This window comes from Pithys albifrons, chromosome 6 (assembly GCF_047495875.1).
Source record: "Pithys albifrons albifrons isolate INPA30051 chromosome 6, PitAlb_v1, whole genome shotgun sequence".
NCBI lineage: Eukaryota > Metazoa > Chordata > Aves > Passeriformes > Thamnophilidae > Pithys > Pithys albifrons.
The window spans coordinates 21,933,558-21,952,521 of record NC_092463.1 but is presented as its reverse complement, the minus strand read 5'-3'; the positions used below and the strand labels follow the sequence as shown (position 1 = coordinate 21,952,521).

General features: G+C 38.2%; 1 protein-coding gene across 3 annotated transcripts in view; it reads left to right on the top strand.

Annotated features, from left to right (window-relative positions):
* Positions 1-18,964, top strand: part of NRXN3 (neurexin 3) — a 1,004,771-nt gene that overhangs the window by 732,827 nt on the left and 252,980 nt on the right. For all 3 annotated transcript variants that reach the window (XM_071557744.1, XM_071557743.1, XM_071557741.1), the window contains one exon: positions 13,564-13,745. In XM_071557744.1, the coding sequence (XP_071413845.1) occupies positions 13,564-13,745 (182 nt within the window). The remainder of the gene's footprint in view (positions 1-13,563; positions 13,746-18,964) is intronic.

Sequence of the window (18,964 nt, the reverse complement as noted above, 5' to 3'; positions counted from 1 at the left end):
CTGGAGATGAAAGGATGAAGAACAAATCCTTTGTATTATTGAAGCGTGTGAAAGGCATGAAAGAGCTAGAGGTAAATCAATAGTTTGCATTTACAGCACAGGAGAGGTAAAAAAAAGATAGACTGGGATTTATTTTTCCACCTTATTTGAGAAAGAATTTTTTTTTCTCACTTCAGGAGCACAGATCTGAGCTTTATATAGAATTCTGTGTCTTTGGCACCGTGAAAGGTGTACCCAAAAGAGAACTCTTCTCTGTGTTGTCTCCAAAATAAATGACTTAGTTATTAAATGTTTTATTTGGAATGCAGCTGACAGTTCACAGTAAAGTAGTAGAGACTGAAACTAAAATACTGAAGTTCAGTACTTGCAGAAATGAAGATGAATACACACTTGAAATATGAGTGAAGAAAATATTTATCAATTTCAATCAAAGTTACTCAGTAGAAGAGTAGGAGGAGGTGTAGGAGAAGAGGCTAACAGGACTTGGCTTATCCATTTTTTGCTCTTTCTTCAGCCTTATTAATTTAACTTACCTCTATAGAACTTCTTAACAATACCAATTGAATACCATATGGTTCACTCTCTACTCTAGGAAATCCTTTCTACATGTTTAGATAAGTCCTCAGTAGTAGCTATCACTGGTCTACCTTAGCAGTGTGTGGTGATACCATGCATTATCTTGTAATATAACGATATATTAATTTCAAAGGCAAGAGAGTTAAATTTCTCTTGTTGGTTTGTGTAGGTCTGCTTCATGAATAGGACATGGCCAGGGCATTTAAGATCAAATATGGTACAGAGGTGCAAAAATGTAGCATTAAAGCATAATTTAAAATGTGTAAGAAAAGATAATATCCTTCTCTGTGATGATATTATGGATATTATCTTTAATATTCATAGAAGCTTATTGCTTTTTTGCCTGAGGTCAGATAATACTTTCAAAATGAAGTGTAGGAAAATCGCTGCTGTGATCAACCCACAGACCTTTCATTATCTTCCCTTGTGTGACACATGAATATCTTTGCGCAGCTGGAGGCCACAGACTCGGGACCTCTCAGGTGACGATGTATTTTAGTCAGGATTGTAACTGCTGATTTTCTTTGGAGACAATAGTGATGAAAAACTTGTGGAGAGTGGCTGAATATCAAAGTCATAAGACTTACTGGTGGCCTCTGCCAGAGGGAAGAAGTGTTGTGTTTGCTAAAATGCCACATGCAAAACATATTTGATGGTAATATGTTCATCATGGCAGCGGGAATATCTTAGTTTCCAAGTACTGTTGAGACTCTGGATAAAGTCCAGATGCTCCTTTGCCACTGAATTTCATGGCAGGAGCCGTCCCATGTTGCTCTGTGTAGCTGTAAGATGGAGGCTGCTCTAGTGTGATGTAAAAACTGTGATGCTGAGGTGCTTTCTAGTGCAATGATAAGAAAGGACCATGTGGATGGCTTTTCTGGCTAAACATCTTTTGCCATGAAAGAAGAGTAGCTAGGTATGGGACATGTCTCCCTTGAGTGATACTACATTTGGAAGTGGCATAGCAGAGGATATTGGGAAAGAACTGATACCGAAGACAAAGCAAACTGGCTGAGAGGAATGAAGGTCAAGGTGAGCAAGTTATTCAGAACCACTCTGCTTATTGTCTCCCCTGCTGACTTTCTTCAGATACAGTTGTTCTTGAATGATCACAATCAGTATATCAAAATAAACGCTTTACAGAGTAAGGTAAAAGGAGTTGCTGGCAAGACTGTAAATCCTCTCATGGAACAAATGATAACTCAGCTCAAGAGCCCTTTTGTCCTGGGAGTGTGAGAGGGATATAAATTCTTTAAAACTATTTGTCAGTCGGAATTGCTCTGCATTCATCATGCTAGCCCTCTGTATCATTCATGAATGTCATAAGACACTAAAGAATTGGCACTTCATGGTGAGAATGATTAAGCAACCATTACACTTGTCTTTTACTCTGGCATGGTACTTTTAACAGATTGCCTGTATAAGGTTTGCATATGTCCATCTCTCCTAGAGGTGGATGTCCTAGCATTTGCCCTGGCAAGAAGAGGAGGTATTAGTAAGAAAACTGCATATTGTTATTACTTAGCTCTGGATACTTTTTGTTTTTACACTCCCACTATCTGACCTTGGGGAAGGTTAGTGAGCCTTGGGAATAGTGAGTTTCCATAAATGCATTTCTTCTCATCACTGGCCTTCCAGTACTTGTGAGGGACAATGTTATAATTAAGGTGAGGTCAAAAAGCTCAGAACTCTGAGTTTCTTTCCCTGATAGGTCACAGTGGCCCCATTTTGTACTACAAGACTAGGCTGTGTCTACAATAGCAATCAGCATGAGAGTGGGTTTTCAGAATGAAATTTAATATCAAGGACCTGAGATATATGCTGCAGACATTTTTGCTTCTGAAGTGTTACTTTAGACTAGCTGTAGTCTGGTACTAAAAGGCAGTTTAAAGCCACCCTGATGCCTCATTCCATCAGATCTCGGAAGCTAAGCAGGGTCAGGCCTGGTTAGTACTTGGATGGGAGACCTCCTGGGAATTCCGGGGGCTGTAGGTTCTAGTCCTGAGGACTTCACTGTCGCTGTCCAAGCTCACTCGGCCGTAGCAGATGAACCTTAGGAGTTAAAGGGTGGGGCCAGTTCTGCGCATGCTGTGCCTCACCTAAAAAATCCATTACGCAGGCTCGAAGGACACACCCACGTGGGGAGAGCCCTGCACAAATCTGCGTTTGTGAAGCATAGCCATGATCATGATGATGATGATGATGATTAGTCTGGTACTATAGACTAATATCTTGTTAAAAGGTGGACTGCATCTTCCGGTTTGGTTTTATTTGAAAGGAATCAAGTTTATGTACTCTGAGACTGCTCTGATGTGAACCAAAGCATGGCAAGTGGTAATAGATCAAGAAGTTTGTTTCAAAAGCATACTGCTGAAATGTAATGACCAGCAAAGGTTAGATATCTGAAAGCCTGATTTGAAAGTCTTCTGCTGATTTAGCATATTATACTTGGTAAAACTCTTAGCTTCTGAGGCTCTGATGAATACCTAATAGCTGGTGTTTCTGGACCAACTCATTTTAGCTGTCAAGACTGAAAATTTGGGTTTGGTCTCTGGCAGTGAAGACAGTAAATGTAAATGGTATTTTCTGTTTTGATATCTATGATTAAGGAAATGTGAACAGGTATGCAAGGAAAAGTGAAGGATTACCTACAGTTAAACAAACCCTTGTAGTCTCAAACTGGTCATAAAAGATGTTACTCTACTTAAACTTGAAGTGGTGAATGAAACTGAGGGAACAGGAATTGTCTTTGGGATATTGTTTTACTTTGTTTTTGGTGTGGCTTTTTGTTTGTGTTTTGGGTTTGGGGAGGAGTTTTTGATTGATTAGTTTGGGTTTTTGGTTTGTTTTAGTTTGCTTTTTTCCTGATGGTTTACTTGTTTTAATGTAATAAACTGTGGCTTAAGGAGGAAGACTAGAAAAAGATTCTTTAGGGTAGAGATGAATGGGCTGAAATCAATACTAACAGTTTGCCTTCCTTCCATCCTTACTAGGCCATTTTGTTACCATTCAGATTCTGGAAAACTTTAGTGAACTAACATCTCTATTCTTCCTTCAAGCCCCAAGTGTGCTATGAATCCTGCTGTGCTTCTCAGTGCTGTCAGTAGTCTCTGTATTCAGCTCCTCTGGCATGCTGCCTTCTGGGCTTCTCAGAGGACATCCTCTTTGTATGCTCCTATATCAGGAAATATAAAGCCATAAGAAATTGCATCCTGACTCTATCTCCTCTTTGGTAGCAGAATGCACCTATGAAATAGTTCCTTCTTCCTTTGCTGAATTTAGTCACAGTTGTACCTTATGAAGTCTCTTTGCAGGTAGTGGATAACTTGGACCCCAGCAAACATGTTCTGCTGTTCTGCAAGGGTCACAGTTTTCTGGGCACTTCTACCCAGCAAAGTTCATATTTCTGCTGTGTTTGTATCTTCTTTTGTCTCTTTTCCTGGTGTGTCGTGGTTTTAAGCCTTTTGTTTTCTAGAGCTGTTGTGAGCATGGTGGGCTTTGGTTTTTTTAAGTGTTTTTCATACTCTGTAGTGTGCAGCAAAAAACCTGAAAGATCTGGAAGAATTGTCCTTGTGGACTTTTTCTAGATTGATATGTTTTGTCTGGCTGCCTAAAGCTGTGGGGGCTGAATTTGATGACACAACTGGTCTCTTTACTGAAAGAAATGACTTAAGGATTGAGGGTGCTGCTATGATAAAAGTCTGCAAGGCAAGAGTGACACTAAGAGGGTAGATACAGGGACAGATTACTATGCCTTACAGAAAAAGAACTAGGGAACATGCAATCTATTTAGCAAGAGCAAGTATGAAAAATATGATCCTTCACACAGAAAGGTGATTCTTCTTCCCTCAGACTGAAAGACACCTCGGGAAATCTCTAGTCCAAACCCCTTCTTGGAGCAGTGACAGCTGTAAGATCAGGTCAGGTTGCTTGGGGTTTTATGTAGTCATATCTTGAAAATCTACACACACACAGACTCCAAAATTTCCTTGGGCAACCTGTTTGCCTGTCTGTCCTTGTGAGAAGAAAGCTTTTTCCTCTTATAGAGGCAGATTCTCTCACTTCAAACTATGCCAGTTGTATCCTGTGCTGTGTCTGTGCACCACTATGAAGTCTTTGGCTTCTCAATAACCTCCTTGCAGGTGCTCTAAGACTGTCATTAGGTCCCCTTTGAAGCTGTGTCATCTTCAAGCTGATAAATCCCAAATTCTTTGGCATTTCCACACAAGATAGGCAGTTCAGCCACCTGACCATCTTTGTGGTGCTTCACTGAACTTGCTTCAGTTTGTCAATCCAAAATTAGATGCATTATTCTGGATGCAGTCTAACAAGCACTGAGTAAATGGGAATAATCACTTCATCTACTAACAGCCTAAGGTCCTGCTAATGGAGTACAATGTGCTGTAGGCTGCCTCTGCTCATGGAGCCCACAGCTGGCTAATGTTTAACTTGCTACATCACAGGCGGATTTATGTGAGTCATTGCTAAAGGTTTGTAAGCCATCACTGTGAATGTAAAACTTCTAAATGTATTCAAGGAGAGACTGGATAAGTACTTGAAAATTAGATCTTTTCTGGGTTACTGTAATAACAGACCACACTGAGACTGAGTTAATTGATGAAAAGACCCACAGTCTGGATGCATAGTTTAAGGAAATAGGCTTGCTCTACTCTTTGTTTTCCTTGGGTATCCACTTAGGACCAGTGCTGAATACATGATAGTGAACTAGCATGATCCTTGTCTGACCAACCCTATTTTTATAATGGAAATTAAGGTATTTTTGAAATATTTTCAGAGCAGCAATCTGTTACATTTAAGCTGGTATGCCTATGGTCATCTTGGGTCTGATGTAGTCAGCAACTAATCCCTAAATTCCTTCTGAGATGATAAATATCCCCAACAGGCCCAATGGCAAATGCAGATTTGGGAAAAAAATCAATCTTCCCAGTATCCCAGATTTAGAGACATCTATAATTCAAACATAAGCTATCTTGGAGCTTGTAGTAGTTCTAGGAACATCTCTGTACTCTCCTCCTTTTCCTCTTCCAGTCTTTTTAATGCGGTGTAGCTAATAAGAAGTAGCATACTGTCTAATCCGATTGTTGGCTGATGCACACATCCTGGGAGGAAAGTGACTTGTATTAATTTGCTGTCATTAAAAAAGACAAACACAGAAAGCAGGCATGATCCAAACTGCTGCTTCCATTGCGTGTTGCAGCTTTTATAGCTCCTCCTTTTTGTACAGAAAAAAGCTCCTCCATATTTTAAAGTAAGAAAGGAATTACAGTTTCCTGCCAAACAGCATCTGCTTTTTGTGATGAGTATGGTGTTCAATTTCAATCTCAGAGGGTTTGTCAAGGGAAGAGCAAGCATCCTGAAGGGAAAAAGGGGTTCATGAGCTTTGCATTTTCCACAGTTTTAAGTTTGCTTTTCTCTTGGGCAGTTTAAAGCTCTTGATAAATAAATGTTTCAGCAGTTGTGCCATACAAAGTATTAGGTCAGTCTGTCTTTCCTCCTAGAATGGAGGATGGATCACATGATGGAATAGTCAAATGAACCAGATGATGATTATTAAATCTTCTATAACCTTTTTAACACCCCCCTGCTCCCCCACCCCCTTTTTTTTTAAATTAAACAGGTGTTTGTATTGACAGACCTTTTAAACTTGAGGTGTGGAAAACACAGTACCTCAGTCACAGAGATCTACAAGTGCCAGAGAGGATTTTTAGGAGAAAGAGGAGTAGGGCTTTTCATGCTAATTGATGACACTCAGTTTTGACTAGGCTTCCATTTCTTGATGTGTGTGATAGAGTGAAAGTAACTCAAAAGATGTCCCTGGGATATCCTGATATTGCAGTTCATTCACATAATGTAAGAACACTGGTGTATATGCTTAAGGGCAGGGGAAGTATTGATGTCTAGCTTGGGTTTGGTTCCTGAGATCTCATTAATCCTTTTCTCTAAGAACTTTTTTATTTGATGTGATGTGAAGAGGGCTAGGAAGAGGAGTACTAATATAAAGATTAGGATAACAATGTAATTTAAATTTAGTATTGAGGGCAATAGGATGACAGCTTATAACAGGAGACAAAGAATAGCTGTTGCCAAGAGTGATGCCTTGGTAAATACAGAAGGGCAGAAGGAATGGGGCACCTCTCTCTTGGTCTTTTTTTAATTCTCCATTATTAATTTGTTGGATAAAGGTAGCTGGTAATGCTATCATGCATCTAATGTAACTGCGGGGCAGAGAAGTTGTATTATGCTGAATGCAGTTCATTTAGTGGACAACACCCATGGAAGTAACTTAAAAAATAAAACTGCAGAAGCTGGAAATTGGGAACACCTGTTCATGTCTAGATAATACAGATATTCCAGCCCTCCTAGAGTTGACCTAGCTGAAATGATTTCAGGTAATGAAGAGTCAGATAAATCATCCATGCTCTTCAGGGGTGTATTTCAAAACCAGGTAAAAACTTTATCTTTTCTCACTATTGTTGTTTTTAATGCATAAGAAAACTATTTTGTTTCTTTGATGATCCTCAAAATATTCTTTTGCCATTCTTTCACTGTTTTTACTTATAAGCGATTAACCAGAAATTTGTAGTTGCACAGCACAGATAGTCTATTTGATGTAGCCAGAGTGAGTTAATTTGCAAAAAAACAACTGTCAGACGCTTCATTTTTCACTCAGCCAATGTACATATTTTTGGCAGTTTCAACTGGTGTTTTATTGCCTATATTGTCATGTGTTAAACTTTTGGGGAGCAATAAGCAGACAGAAACCATTTGAAACTTGTGCTCTTTTCTGGTTTGTACGGTGTGTGTTGTTTGCTTTAACTCCCCCTTAGAACTGGTGGTCAAAGCATGGCTTGTTTTTCCTCAAGAGAGTAGCAAGATGCTATACATAAGATACTGAACTGTCTGGCTGAGTTAAGGCCTGAAGAGCTATGCCACAGTTGTTTCTCTGACTGGAAACTGAGTGGTCAAATATGCAGTCTACCTTAAGCTGTGAACATATGGCAGACACCTTAATTTTGGGGGCAGTGATCAGGTCAATCCGATCAGACTTCAGGCAAAACCTCCAGTCTATTTTGTCAGAGTTTTCTATTAGAACAGAAATTGCTCTTAGCGGCAATTCCTTGTTGCCTTGTTTATCTTCACTTGTGAGGGGGAATAACTCTTTATAAACCATGGGTTTCTGGAACTGCTTTTTTGTGACATGACCAAATAATTTGTTGCAGCAGGAAGCATCATTTTGTGTCCTTACAGTTTCTGCAGAAGTATGCCTGATCTCTTTTCACTTGCTTTCGTGCTGGTATTTTAACATGAATTCCTTTACCAGTGCCTTTTGTAGTGATGGAAATAGTAAATGAACTGCCGGGTCCACGTGCAATAAGATAAGGGTCACCATTACTTTTTCTTTATGTAAATTTGGGAAAAGCTCTACTTTTTCTTATTGAGACTTTGTGGGGATTTTTGAATGTCTGTATAAACTATCACTTCTCCATTATTTATTTATACTTTTAGAGGGCTGGTGATTAAAGGGCTGCTAATTACAGGTGCTACCAAGGTTTCCTTCCTGATGTGAATAGACTCTTGATTTGTTCATGTAACCTGTGGTCATGTATAATGTGATACTGATTTCATCCTTTGACAACACTGCTTCTTGAAAATAGCCTAAATTTCAGTTTCCTGCCAAGAAAGAAGAACAAAATGCTATCACAAATTTTCCTGTAGTTGAACTGATAGCTCCTTGTTAAATAGCAGAAAGTTATGACTATTAATATACGTGTTAGGACCTTTTCACTGGCATATGAAACATCCCAAGATTCTCATCGAAACTACTGGACTAAGCAGAAAATATAGTAGTACCATAACATAGGCACAAAATGGGAGGTGGGCAGGCAAGTCCAAGAAAAGCAAGCAATGGTAAGGAAAATGCAGTAGGGTTCTTTTCTCTGAACTCTTACAAGTCTTTGACTTTAAAAATTGATGTCTTCCATTTCTTCCCTGTGGAATTTTAAAAGAAGTTTCCAGTCCTTTTACAAAAATGTTAAGAAGTAAAATATTGTCTATACTTGTTGTGGTTTGGGACTTCCCTATGTATGGTATTCTCAGTACTATCAATATCATTCCCAAATCCTACACCTTCCAGCTAAATACATATATACACAAGCACAGGTACTGTTTCCATAGTCAGTGGCGGTCCCTCCAAGATTTCTGTTGAGTTCATTTGATCCATGACTGGGCTCTATCCAGCCTGGATGTCTTCCAGATCAGGAGAGCCCGTATGCTGTTGTCTGGTTCCAATTTGCATCAGGAGCTCACAACTGGTATATCTGGAGCAATCCATCCTCATTGTCCATGGTAGTTATGGCATACAGTGACAATGTTGTTCAGCAACAAATACAATTCAACGTTACAGATTGTTCTCACCCAAAAATCCAATCCCCTTGAGGTATCCATTGTGTTTCCCTGTCCTTTGACATTACCCATCAAGTGCATGCAGGTCTTTGAGCAAAAAAAAATCCCATTGATGGATTTGCCTTTGGTTAAGGAAGGACTAATTCAAGCTGTGCTGTAGCTAAGACAAAGCAGGCTGTTGATGGTGTAGTAGTTGCAAATAGAGAATTTGCAATTGAATATTTAATTTGGGGGAAATTCACAGGATCCTAGGACACAGAAGTTATAATTTGTGCAGTTGTGACAGACTTGTTTTCTGCTATTTTACTGGATTAGTTTTAGCCAGGATATAGCTGCTGCAGTTGTACTGTTGATTGAAGGTTATTCTTCCTTAAAATAGTTTTTTGAAGACTTTGGGTGATGGGGAGGAAACAGTGATAACTCAGTTAAAATGACAGTTGATGATGCCAACTTCAACTAGATGTTTCTTAGCACAGCTCATGTGTAGACATTTCTTACTGTGGCTTATAATCTTGGTTATAGCTTTTCTGTTATGGATTTAGTGTGAGGAGTCTGCTTCAAACTATTTTGTTTTGACTGAATTATCTAACAGCTCTATCCATGAATATAACTAGTAAATTGCCTAAGGTAGATATGCAGGCAGCATTGTCATGTATGTTGCAACATACCTACCTTTGATCTTTAAATCTCTAAACACCAAAGATATGTTATAGCTACAAGTTATGCAATTTCTGGGAGAAGTCAACTCCACTCTGTCACACCAAGTTTTAAAAGTTTATAAGCTTTGACTATGCCAACCATATCATGGCATCCTAGCAGCTTCAATTTGTAGGGTGTGTTCCCTCACTGTATCTATCTTTAGTTCTCTGAGCTCCCAATGCTGGCCAAATTCTGTGTGCAACGTTCAGTAGAGGAGCTGAAAATATTCTGCTTCCATTTGTTTTTACATGTTGGTACAGTAAATCTGACCCAGGGCACTGTGAGAAGTGAAATTGCTCACACAACTGATTGGGGAAGTAATTTTGTGTGCTTGTATCCTTGATTTTCTTTTTTTTTTCCTTCTTTTTTTGCATGGTATAGGTTCACGTTACTGTTATGCAGTTGAAGTGGTGAAATACTGTAACAACAACACAATGGAATTAATCAGTCTCTCAGACTTTTTTGGTAACAGTTGGTGTTATATTTATTAAAGGGGTTACATAACTGAACCTTGAACAATGAGGAAAAACGAAATATAAAGTGGCTGCTCATTAAGAGTGTTTCTACTGTCTGCCTTGAAAAGTGTCCAAGAAAACAAATAAGTGTTTTTGTCCAATGAAGTGACCTGTAACAAAGCTTGGGTACAACAACAAGGTCTCAAGATCAACAGATTTTCACCAGCTTTTTTTTTATCAGAGTTTTCAGTTAATTTTTCTACAATTCTCTGAAACACCACAAAGTAAGGATAGTTATTGATTTAAGATCAGAAGGGACTGCTGGAGGTAAATTGGTCCAGCCATGTCACACTATTTTAAAGCAAGGCCAAGCAGATAGAGTTGTTCAGGCCTTGTCGAGTTCTGGTGAAGCTGAAATCTCCTTTCCTGAAGTCCAGGGTTATAATTCTGTTTCTCTTGAAGTTTTAGACTGTATAAGCTCATGGTTGCTCCAGTTAAAAACAAGTATTTAAGTCAAATGTGTTTGTGTTGCAGGGTTTGGGGGTTTTTGTTGTTTTTCCTTACATGATTACAATGTGGATGTAAATCTTGTTAGACTTCCACTTTTACTTGATGTTTGCACCTTGTGTTTTCAGACTGGATTGACTATTTTTTTCATAATTTTGGGGAAAAATTATACTGGCACAATGTTAACATGCATCTCTTGTCAAATGTGTCAATGGGTATCGTGTATGTCATCAAAAAGGTGGGGAAGGGAAGGGACATTGATGTACCAATCAAGTTGTTGTGTATTAAGCTATACACAAGTAAAGCAAGTGGCCTATTTGCCATTGTGCAGATATTTGTGGTCCAGACAACAAAGAAACAACTGGTGGCCCCCAGGCTTCTGCTAACAGGTGTGTTTGGGTAGTGCTTCTCTGGTTGTTGCATCAGAATTTATCTTCGTTTCAAGAGCTCGATGCCTTGCCAGAGTATATGGCTGCAAAATCCGTCACAGTGAAACCCTGCCACGCTTCAGGTGAAGTTGGACAGTCTGTTGGACAGTCTGTGGGCCAGCTGAACTCCAGAACTGAGTTGACATTCCCAGTTGAACCAGAGCACTACATGTATTCATCAAACGTTATATAGAGCCATCTCACAAAAAATGAAACAAGACCCAACAGAGGTAGATTTTTACGGTGTTAACTCTGCTCCTTACCTTAGGAACTTTTGGTACCTCAGTACCAAAGCACTCACGATCTTCAGGTTAGGCTTACAAGCAAAATCTGTGCTCAGTGAGGAGAAAATAAGATCTATTTAACCAGTTAAATTTCATGAAAGGCCTATGAGGACATAATTGATTTTAATTGGCTCTCATTGGGGGACTGACATGACCTACCTACAGCCAAATGACTCTTAGAGAGGCAAAGAAGTAATATGAATTCATAAATAGTGAAGAACTCTCCTCCAAGCTTGTTTTTGCTGCTGGAGGGCCTGTTAACCATTACAAAGAAAAGGAGGAGAACTTGGAATTCGAGTAAGAGTAATTTTGAAAAGTGAGGTTTAATCTGTGAAGCCATCCAGAATGAGTAAATCTTGTTTTGCTTAACACTTGGCTGTGCCTAGTTTTGGTCTGTAATACAGATACACATGGAAGTTATAGAACAAACTGATAAAGTAAAGGAGTATTTGTAGCATAGTTTTGGGAAGCTGCTGGTATACCTGTGCATGGGGGGAAGATAGAGATAATTCACTATGTGGTCACCTCCAAGTATCTAACCATAAGGTTACAGATACCACTGGGGATTCATTTAAACAAACAGACAAATAAACCCCCTTTCTATGCATCTTGCATTAGTCATGCACACTCTATCTAGAGTTCAAAGCTCCATGAGGAGATTGAGTTCAGTCTGTAAATTTAATATTTCTGAAACTGAAATAATTTATGTGCACAGTTCCAGAATGCCAGTGTGCTCTTTTGTTAATTCAGAATTATGAGTGAAATTTCCTATCTAAACCTGCTTTCAGACACATTTTTCTGAATTTTCTGAGGACCTATTCTGTTGGATATGAACAGGCCTGGGAAGGAAGGAAACATGGCTCATTTGCACTCTGTCATTGAGTCAACCGTTCACAAATCATTTCATTCGTGTCTGGCTGAGTTTTTGATGTCTGTTTTGGTAATGTGTTCTGAGGTATCTTGAGGAAGCCTCTTTAGCATGGGGGAAGTGTATCAATTATTTCTACTAATGTGTAGCACTTATTTGGAATTCAGGTCATAAGGAGCTTTAGTGAAGCTGCAGCTTTGTAGGCAAGTGTAGAAGTTACTGAGACAAGATCCCTGTTTCTAAGTCTAACTGCATTTACTCTGTTCAGAATTGCTTGATGCAGGTTTCTTGCTGATATGGTGGGAAAAAAAATCATCAGTTGAAGTTTCTCTCTGATCAGAAAACATATCCAGTAGTTGCCTGTAATTCCTACAGATATTTCATCCTTGTTGTAGCAATGGAAGCTGGCTATTTTTGCTTACTATTATGTAACCATTGCAATAGTGCTCAGAAAATGAGGTGCAGAAACTGGCTGCAGCATTGAGAAGTGTTGTTTCTGGCCTGCCTGTAGTTTTGGGTCTAGGACAGGAATTTTAGATATATTTCCCAAGAAGCTCAGGAACTGATTTTATAACTGCTGAGTTATAAAATCTTGTTCCTAACTCAGAGTGTTGAGTTCAAGTCAAAATGGGAACTCCAAACGCTTTTGCTTCTCAGCTTCCTCGTCTGCAACAGTAATTCCTCACTTGCGTGTCTGTCTTCCTCAGCTCAGATGGCCCTCATGAATGTGGGAGGACAGTGTTCAGCTTGGGAGAGGTTTGGTGTTGTCCTTAAAAAAAAGGGACAAGGAACAAATTCCCAGACTCACGGTAAAGACGAACAGTGCTGGAAATGTGTGGACTAGATAACCAAAACTCTTAGGAAGTGTTCAGAAAAGGATAGGCTTCCTCAATGTGTGGCTAGTCTTCAGCTGAAGGCATGTCCGACCTGAAGAAGAACTGCCAAATATTTCCTTTAAATCCCCTTTTACGACTGAATCCCATGCATTTGAAACAGAAGTGGTTTGTTGTTTTTCCCCCCCTGGAAAGCAGTGTCCTATCCTGCATTTTCTGGGGTATTAGCATTAATGGAATCATTTATTCTCCATAAACTGTCTTGATAATATAGATAAACTCTTCACTTATCTTTATTTGAAATTCTGTTTGTCTTTATATAGGAACTAATAATGTACCTCATCAGGCCTGCCAGCAGGAAGCATTAATTACACCCCTGAAACTAATGAAAGCATGTGCTTACTTAGATTGTTCTTGGAAGACAAAACATTACCACCAGAGTTGGCAAATAAGTAACTAATACGGTTTTTTTGGTTTTATATTTTGTAGCTGGTGCCACATATATATTTGGGAAGAGTGGAGGTCTCATCCTGTACACCTGGCCAGCTAATGACAGACCGAGCACGAGGACAGACCGCCTTGCTGTGGGCTTCAGCACAACAGTGAAGGATGGCATCCTTGTTCGGATCGACAGTGCCCCTGGGCTTGGGGATTTCCTGCAGCTGCACATAGTGAGTATAGACAGGCCCATGTCTGTGCCAGACCGGGGTTTCGGTTAACTTGAATATGCATTTGGAGGAAACTGTTACTCTAAAATAGCATGTGTTATAATCTCTGCTTTCTATGTCTTCAGCACTCATCAAATTAAACTGCCTTTATTAGTTCTTTAGGTTTTTTTGGAATTTCTGACTGGGATGTACAGGGAACCAAGTCTTGAGGCCAGAAGAATTTGGGGATGGAGGAAACAAACAAAACAAAACTCAAAAGTCTTGTGTGATTCAATACCAATAGAAGTTATTTAAAAATGAAAGAAACATTTTGCCTCAGTGTTAATATACTGTGGCATATGCACAGTCCTGAGCACAGCTGAATTTATGGTGAAGTAATGCTATTCTTGGGAGGCAAAGAATAAAGGAGTGAGAGAGTGTTGTTTTTTTCTACACTAAGAAAGTTAAGTGAGAACTGAACAGATCCTCAAGCTGATATAGCTGATGCTTGCTTTAGCAGGATGGTTCAAAAGAATAAGAATTTGATGTTAGCACAACATGGCTTTACAAGAAGAAAATAGACTTTTTTATGACAGCTTGAGTGAAGCTGGCTTTAGGGAGACTTGAATTATTTGAGAAAATGAGAACATGAGAACTGTAAACTTTTGGAATTTGTTACTTCATATGAAGCTTTGGGAGGAGAAGAGGTTGTTTACTTTGTCTTTCTTTGAAAAATAACCAAAAGGTTTACTAGAAGTAGAAGCTGGTCATGTTACTCGATGTTCACATTATTTCCAATGTTTTATGCATTAATTCATAGTGGAAGGGGAATTGGGCCATTTGCAAGTTTAGAATGAGCTGGGGAGTTCACATTTCATGGAACCTTGAAGGTATAAGTAAACAGGAGGAATGCCAGAGGCCAAAACAGACCTAACGTGAATGACAAAGGGCCTTATTCTGCTGCTGGAGTTTGCCATGCTCAGAACTGTGTTGAAGCACTGGATATACTGCAGGGTGGTTCTGAAACAACCAGAAACAAGGGTCAGGGCTAGTACTCATTGCCAGCATTTTTGGTGGTTTTATTTTGAATCCTGTTGTAAAATTAAGATTTGTTGGAATTAATTAGCATATGGCCTTGAGCCATTAGACTGTCACCAATTCTGGTTTTTCTCTTTTGTGATATATCCAAATATCTAAGTTTGTGTTTTGTGCTAGAATGAAAATGAGATCAAATCCTGGCATTTTTTAAATAGAAAAATGGTTTTTTTTGCTTTCTTAAAAGCAAAACAAAAAAGCGCCAAAGAATTTCATAAAAGTGAACAGTGCTAAACTTAATTAGTTGTACCTCTGTGACTCACATTAAGCAAAATTGACTGGATATGTCAAGCAAAACAATGTATATTCTTTAGATGTTGTAATGCAATGTGTAAAATGCTATCAGTTAACTGAAGAGCAGGATTCCTGGCATGTGAGGAGAGGTGCAGAGATACAAATTTGTTAAGATCTTACAAAAAATATGAGGTGGGATCTTGTTGCTCTTGAATGCCTAGTGGAATATTCCAGAGAAAATGAAAATCAGGCTCTTCTTTGTGGCAGTCAGTGAAAGGAAGAGAGAAAACAGATACAAGTACCAAAACATGAATTTTAATCCTGCATTAAGATAAGAATTTGCACAATAAGACTTTTCAACATTAATGATGAAGGCACATAGTTTTTACTGTATCTTGGTCTCAAATACCTACCTTTCTTCATCCTTAAGTAAATTTTTACAAGTTTTGCTGAATAGACTGAAACAAACAAATTGAACCTGAGATGTAAACATTCTTAAAAAAATTGCTTTCTCTTTCCAATCAGTTTTAGAAAAGAAAATAATGAAAGTTTTTCTGCTTCATGCCAATGTATTGTTTTCAAATTACTCTGTATGGCATGGTGCTAATTTCAGGTCATTTCAGACTCCTAAATACAATCTACTAATTATGGTTGATGTTAATGCTAAAAGTTCTGTTGAATGCTTCTTGTGTAGTTTGGCCAATTTTATCCCTGAAGGTGTTCACTAACAATAAATATAGACCTAGCTCAGCTATAATTTCTCTTGTTCTTTTGAAGTCAGGATGGATTAGCAGGATTTGCCAGTCATTCATGAGGAGTAAAGGCATGCTGCTGTGCTCTTCTGGGTATGGTATCAGTTCATCATATATATCACTGACTCTACCTAACTGTTCAAATAAAGAATGTGGTCTGAGAGTCCCGTTGCAACATGCAATAGAAAAGTTGAAGAGAAACTTTTAAAGTGTTACTGACTTCGCCAATGTCCTTAAGACTTTGTTATCTTGGTTTTATGGTTCAGAGCCATAGAATTGATTGTACATCAGGATTATTTTGGAAAAAGTTGAAACCTGAAATTAAAGTTGTGTCTTTAAATGACACATAAGATGCAAGACCGTTTAGGACCTTTTACTTAGCAAATTGCATGCAAGCTTTCCATGAAACCAAGATCCTTTGTAACTGACTGAAACCAACCACATGCTCTGTGCTGTGGTGTTCAAAGACTCTATCCATCTTCTTTCTTCAAAACATACATTCCATTAGGCCACTTCAAGTTGTCAAGAGAAACAAAGCAGCATGAATCAAATAATAATACAATTATGGGATAAATAAATTTGAAAATCAGAGCTATGAAAACAGATGGAATTGGTAATAAAATAAAATTTTAAAACCTAAACATTTAAACTATAAAGCAAAGTATAGAAGAATGAGAAAACAAATATTAAAACAGGAAAGCCTAATTTTTATATAATTTCCTTTATGTATATTTAGCAACTTGACTTTTTCAGGACCAATTATATTTAATAATAATAGTGATAATGAAAATGACAGGGATTTTCCTGGAGGAGTATTGGGGGGGTCCTCTTCTTCTGGGGCCTTTCTAGATACTCCATTCACAGACTATATTTTAGATGCTATTTCCTGGATTTTGACCTCCTTACTCTTCCCTGGGGTGTTCTACTGGTGATAACAGGTGACAAAAGGTACTTGATGATCATTGTTTTCTAATGTGCATCACGAAACTAAAGTATAATCCAAAAGTCATAATATAGATTATGGATTATTAAGATTTGATTCCATTTTAAAGATTGTAAAATTGCTCATACTCTGCTAAGGGAACTTTTTAATTGTCTGCTTTTTGTATATCATGTATGTTCTGGAGTGGCCATTATGATCTTTTCCATTTGTAAGATTTAAAGTTAAAAAGGATATTTTATTATGAAGTTACGTGTTTGCTTGTTTAATTTACAGTTGTTCTGTTTGGATTCATTTTTTTAATTATGAGTCTTTCAGATACTGTGAAAATTTATTGACACAGATGTCTGTAAAATTACAGCCTCCGAAACTATTTTGTCTCCTGATTTACAATGAAGTATAAAGAGACAGCCGTGCAAAAATGAATAGCATACCCTCCAGATTGATGTTGCATATGAAGCCTGAGGTCTTTGTGTGAATGGACTGTAGCACATGGAATGAGAGTGTTGCTAGAGCATCAGCTCCCTCCTTATGATATTTGTTTTGTTTTCATTTCCTGACACTTCATTCAAAGTACCAAATCCAAACCTGTGTCAGGAAATTGTCTTCCACAATGGATACTTAAAAGACTGTGTGTCTGAGTTGTGGTTGAATGTTTCCATATGTTCATTCCCCTTATACTACCACACCTTTTTTTGTTTGTTTGTTTTGTTGATTTTGTTGGGTTTAAAGGGAGGGATCAAATGATGAGAGGAAGACAGCTGCAGGTGATGATCGGTGGATGACTATGGAGAGAGAAATTACTTATTCATGTGTTCTGCTAGTTTAGTCTGCATTCTTTACTTTTGTTCTGTATGATAAACTGCCATCTAACCTCTGGATGTTCAGAATGGTGGTGTGAGACTGGTCCAGTTGCTGAATTTCTTGTGGAGAAGTAAACTCTGGGTTTGGAAAAAAATGTTAGTGACTTTGTGAGGAGTTTTACTTCAGTAGACCCAGGCTAGTGGGGATCCATCCTGTAGCACCAGGCCACAACTGAAGTCTGCAGAGTTTGTTGTAGTCCTTTCTGACTCTTAAGAAATAAGTGTAGGAAAAAGTAAGTCTTGCCTGAGTTAGAGATGACATTCCTAAATGGAATGAGTATAGATAGAAGAAAATGTAAGTGTACCTTCAGCCAATTTTTTTTTTTTAAGTTATACTTTGATTGGCCACAGTGTGTGTTTGGATTTTACAGTTGTAGAGACAATTCTGATTTCTCTGCATGAAGTTGCTTGGAGACTCCCTTCAAAACTGTGATGGCATGTCATCTGAGCAAATACAGAAGAAGCAGAAAGTTTAGACTCAGAAGTAGGATAGACACAGGGTTATCCTCATTATAACCAGAGGGTGCATGATGCACTGAGTAACTTAACAGATACTCTGAGATAATAAATGGAGGCAAAATGTAATAGGTGTTTGTGTTTTACTTTTCTATAACTAAAATCTCTTTGATGCAAAATATTTCAGCTTTTCTTAGGCTGAATTCAGACTAGGCGTTAGGGTTACACTTACATACCCAAGAAAGCAGAAAGAAGAGGGTTTGCTTAGGACTAGCCTGTTTTATTTTGCAGAGGCTATAGACTATGAAAAAAGTGAGTGATCTGCTTCAGTCTCCTATCTTTGGTTTCTGTTTTTCTAGCTACCCTTACTAGTGTTACAGTTTTATCTTAAAATGTATTTCACCTTGTTTGACCACCCTTTTTGTTCTTGTGTAGAACTCTTAGTTTGTTCAAGTTTAATTTTTGTGATTACAAATAATTTTACTCCACCATATCTTCACTGCATTTACATTGATGTCTATTCTGAATAATGCTGTTTTTCTTGCCTTTTCAGTCTTTAAAGCAGTGTTGAGTAAATACTTGAGTTTGATACAGTTCTTGGAGTACACCAGAACTTGTTAAGTATCCTGTAAGCAATTATCAGTTCCAAAGTGTTTAGTGCATGTCATGCCTCATTTCCTTCACAAAAAAGCAACGAACTCTGTACATTTCTCCTAATTTAATTTAAACAAATTTTGAACCCCTATGGGTTAGTATAGAACACATATTCAGTGAAAGATGTTCTATACTGAAGCAACCAGTGGATCAGCAAAAGATGAAATGTGACAAAAGCTTCTTTTTTGAACCAAGAAATGATTTGCTGACAGGTTGGGTATGGGAGACTACATCTTGTATAGCACATTT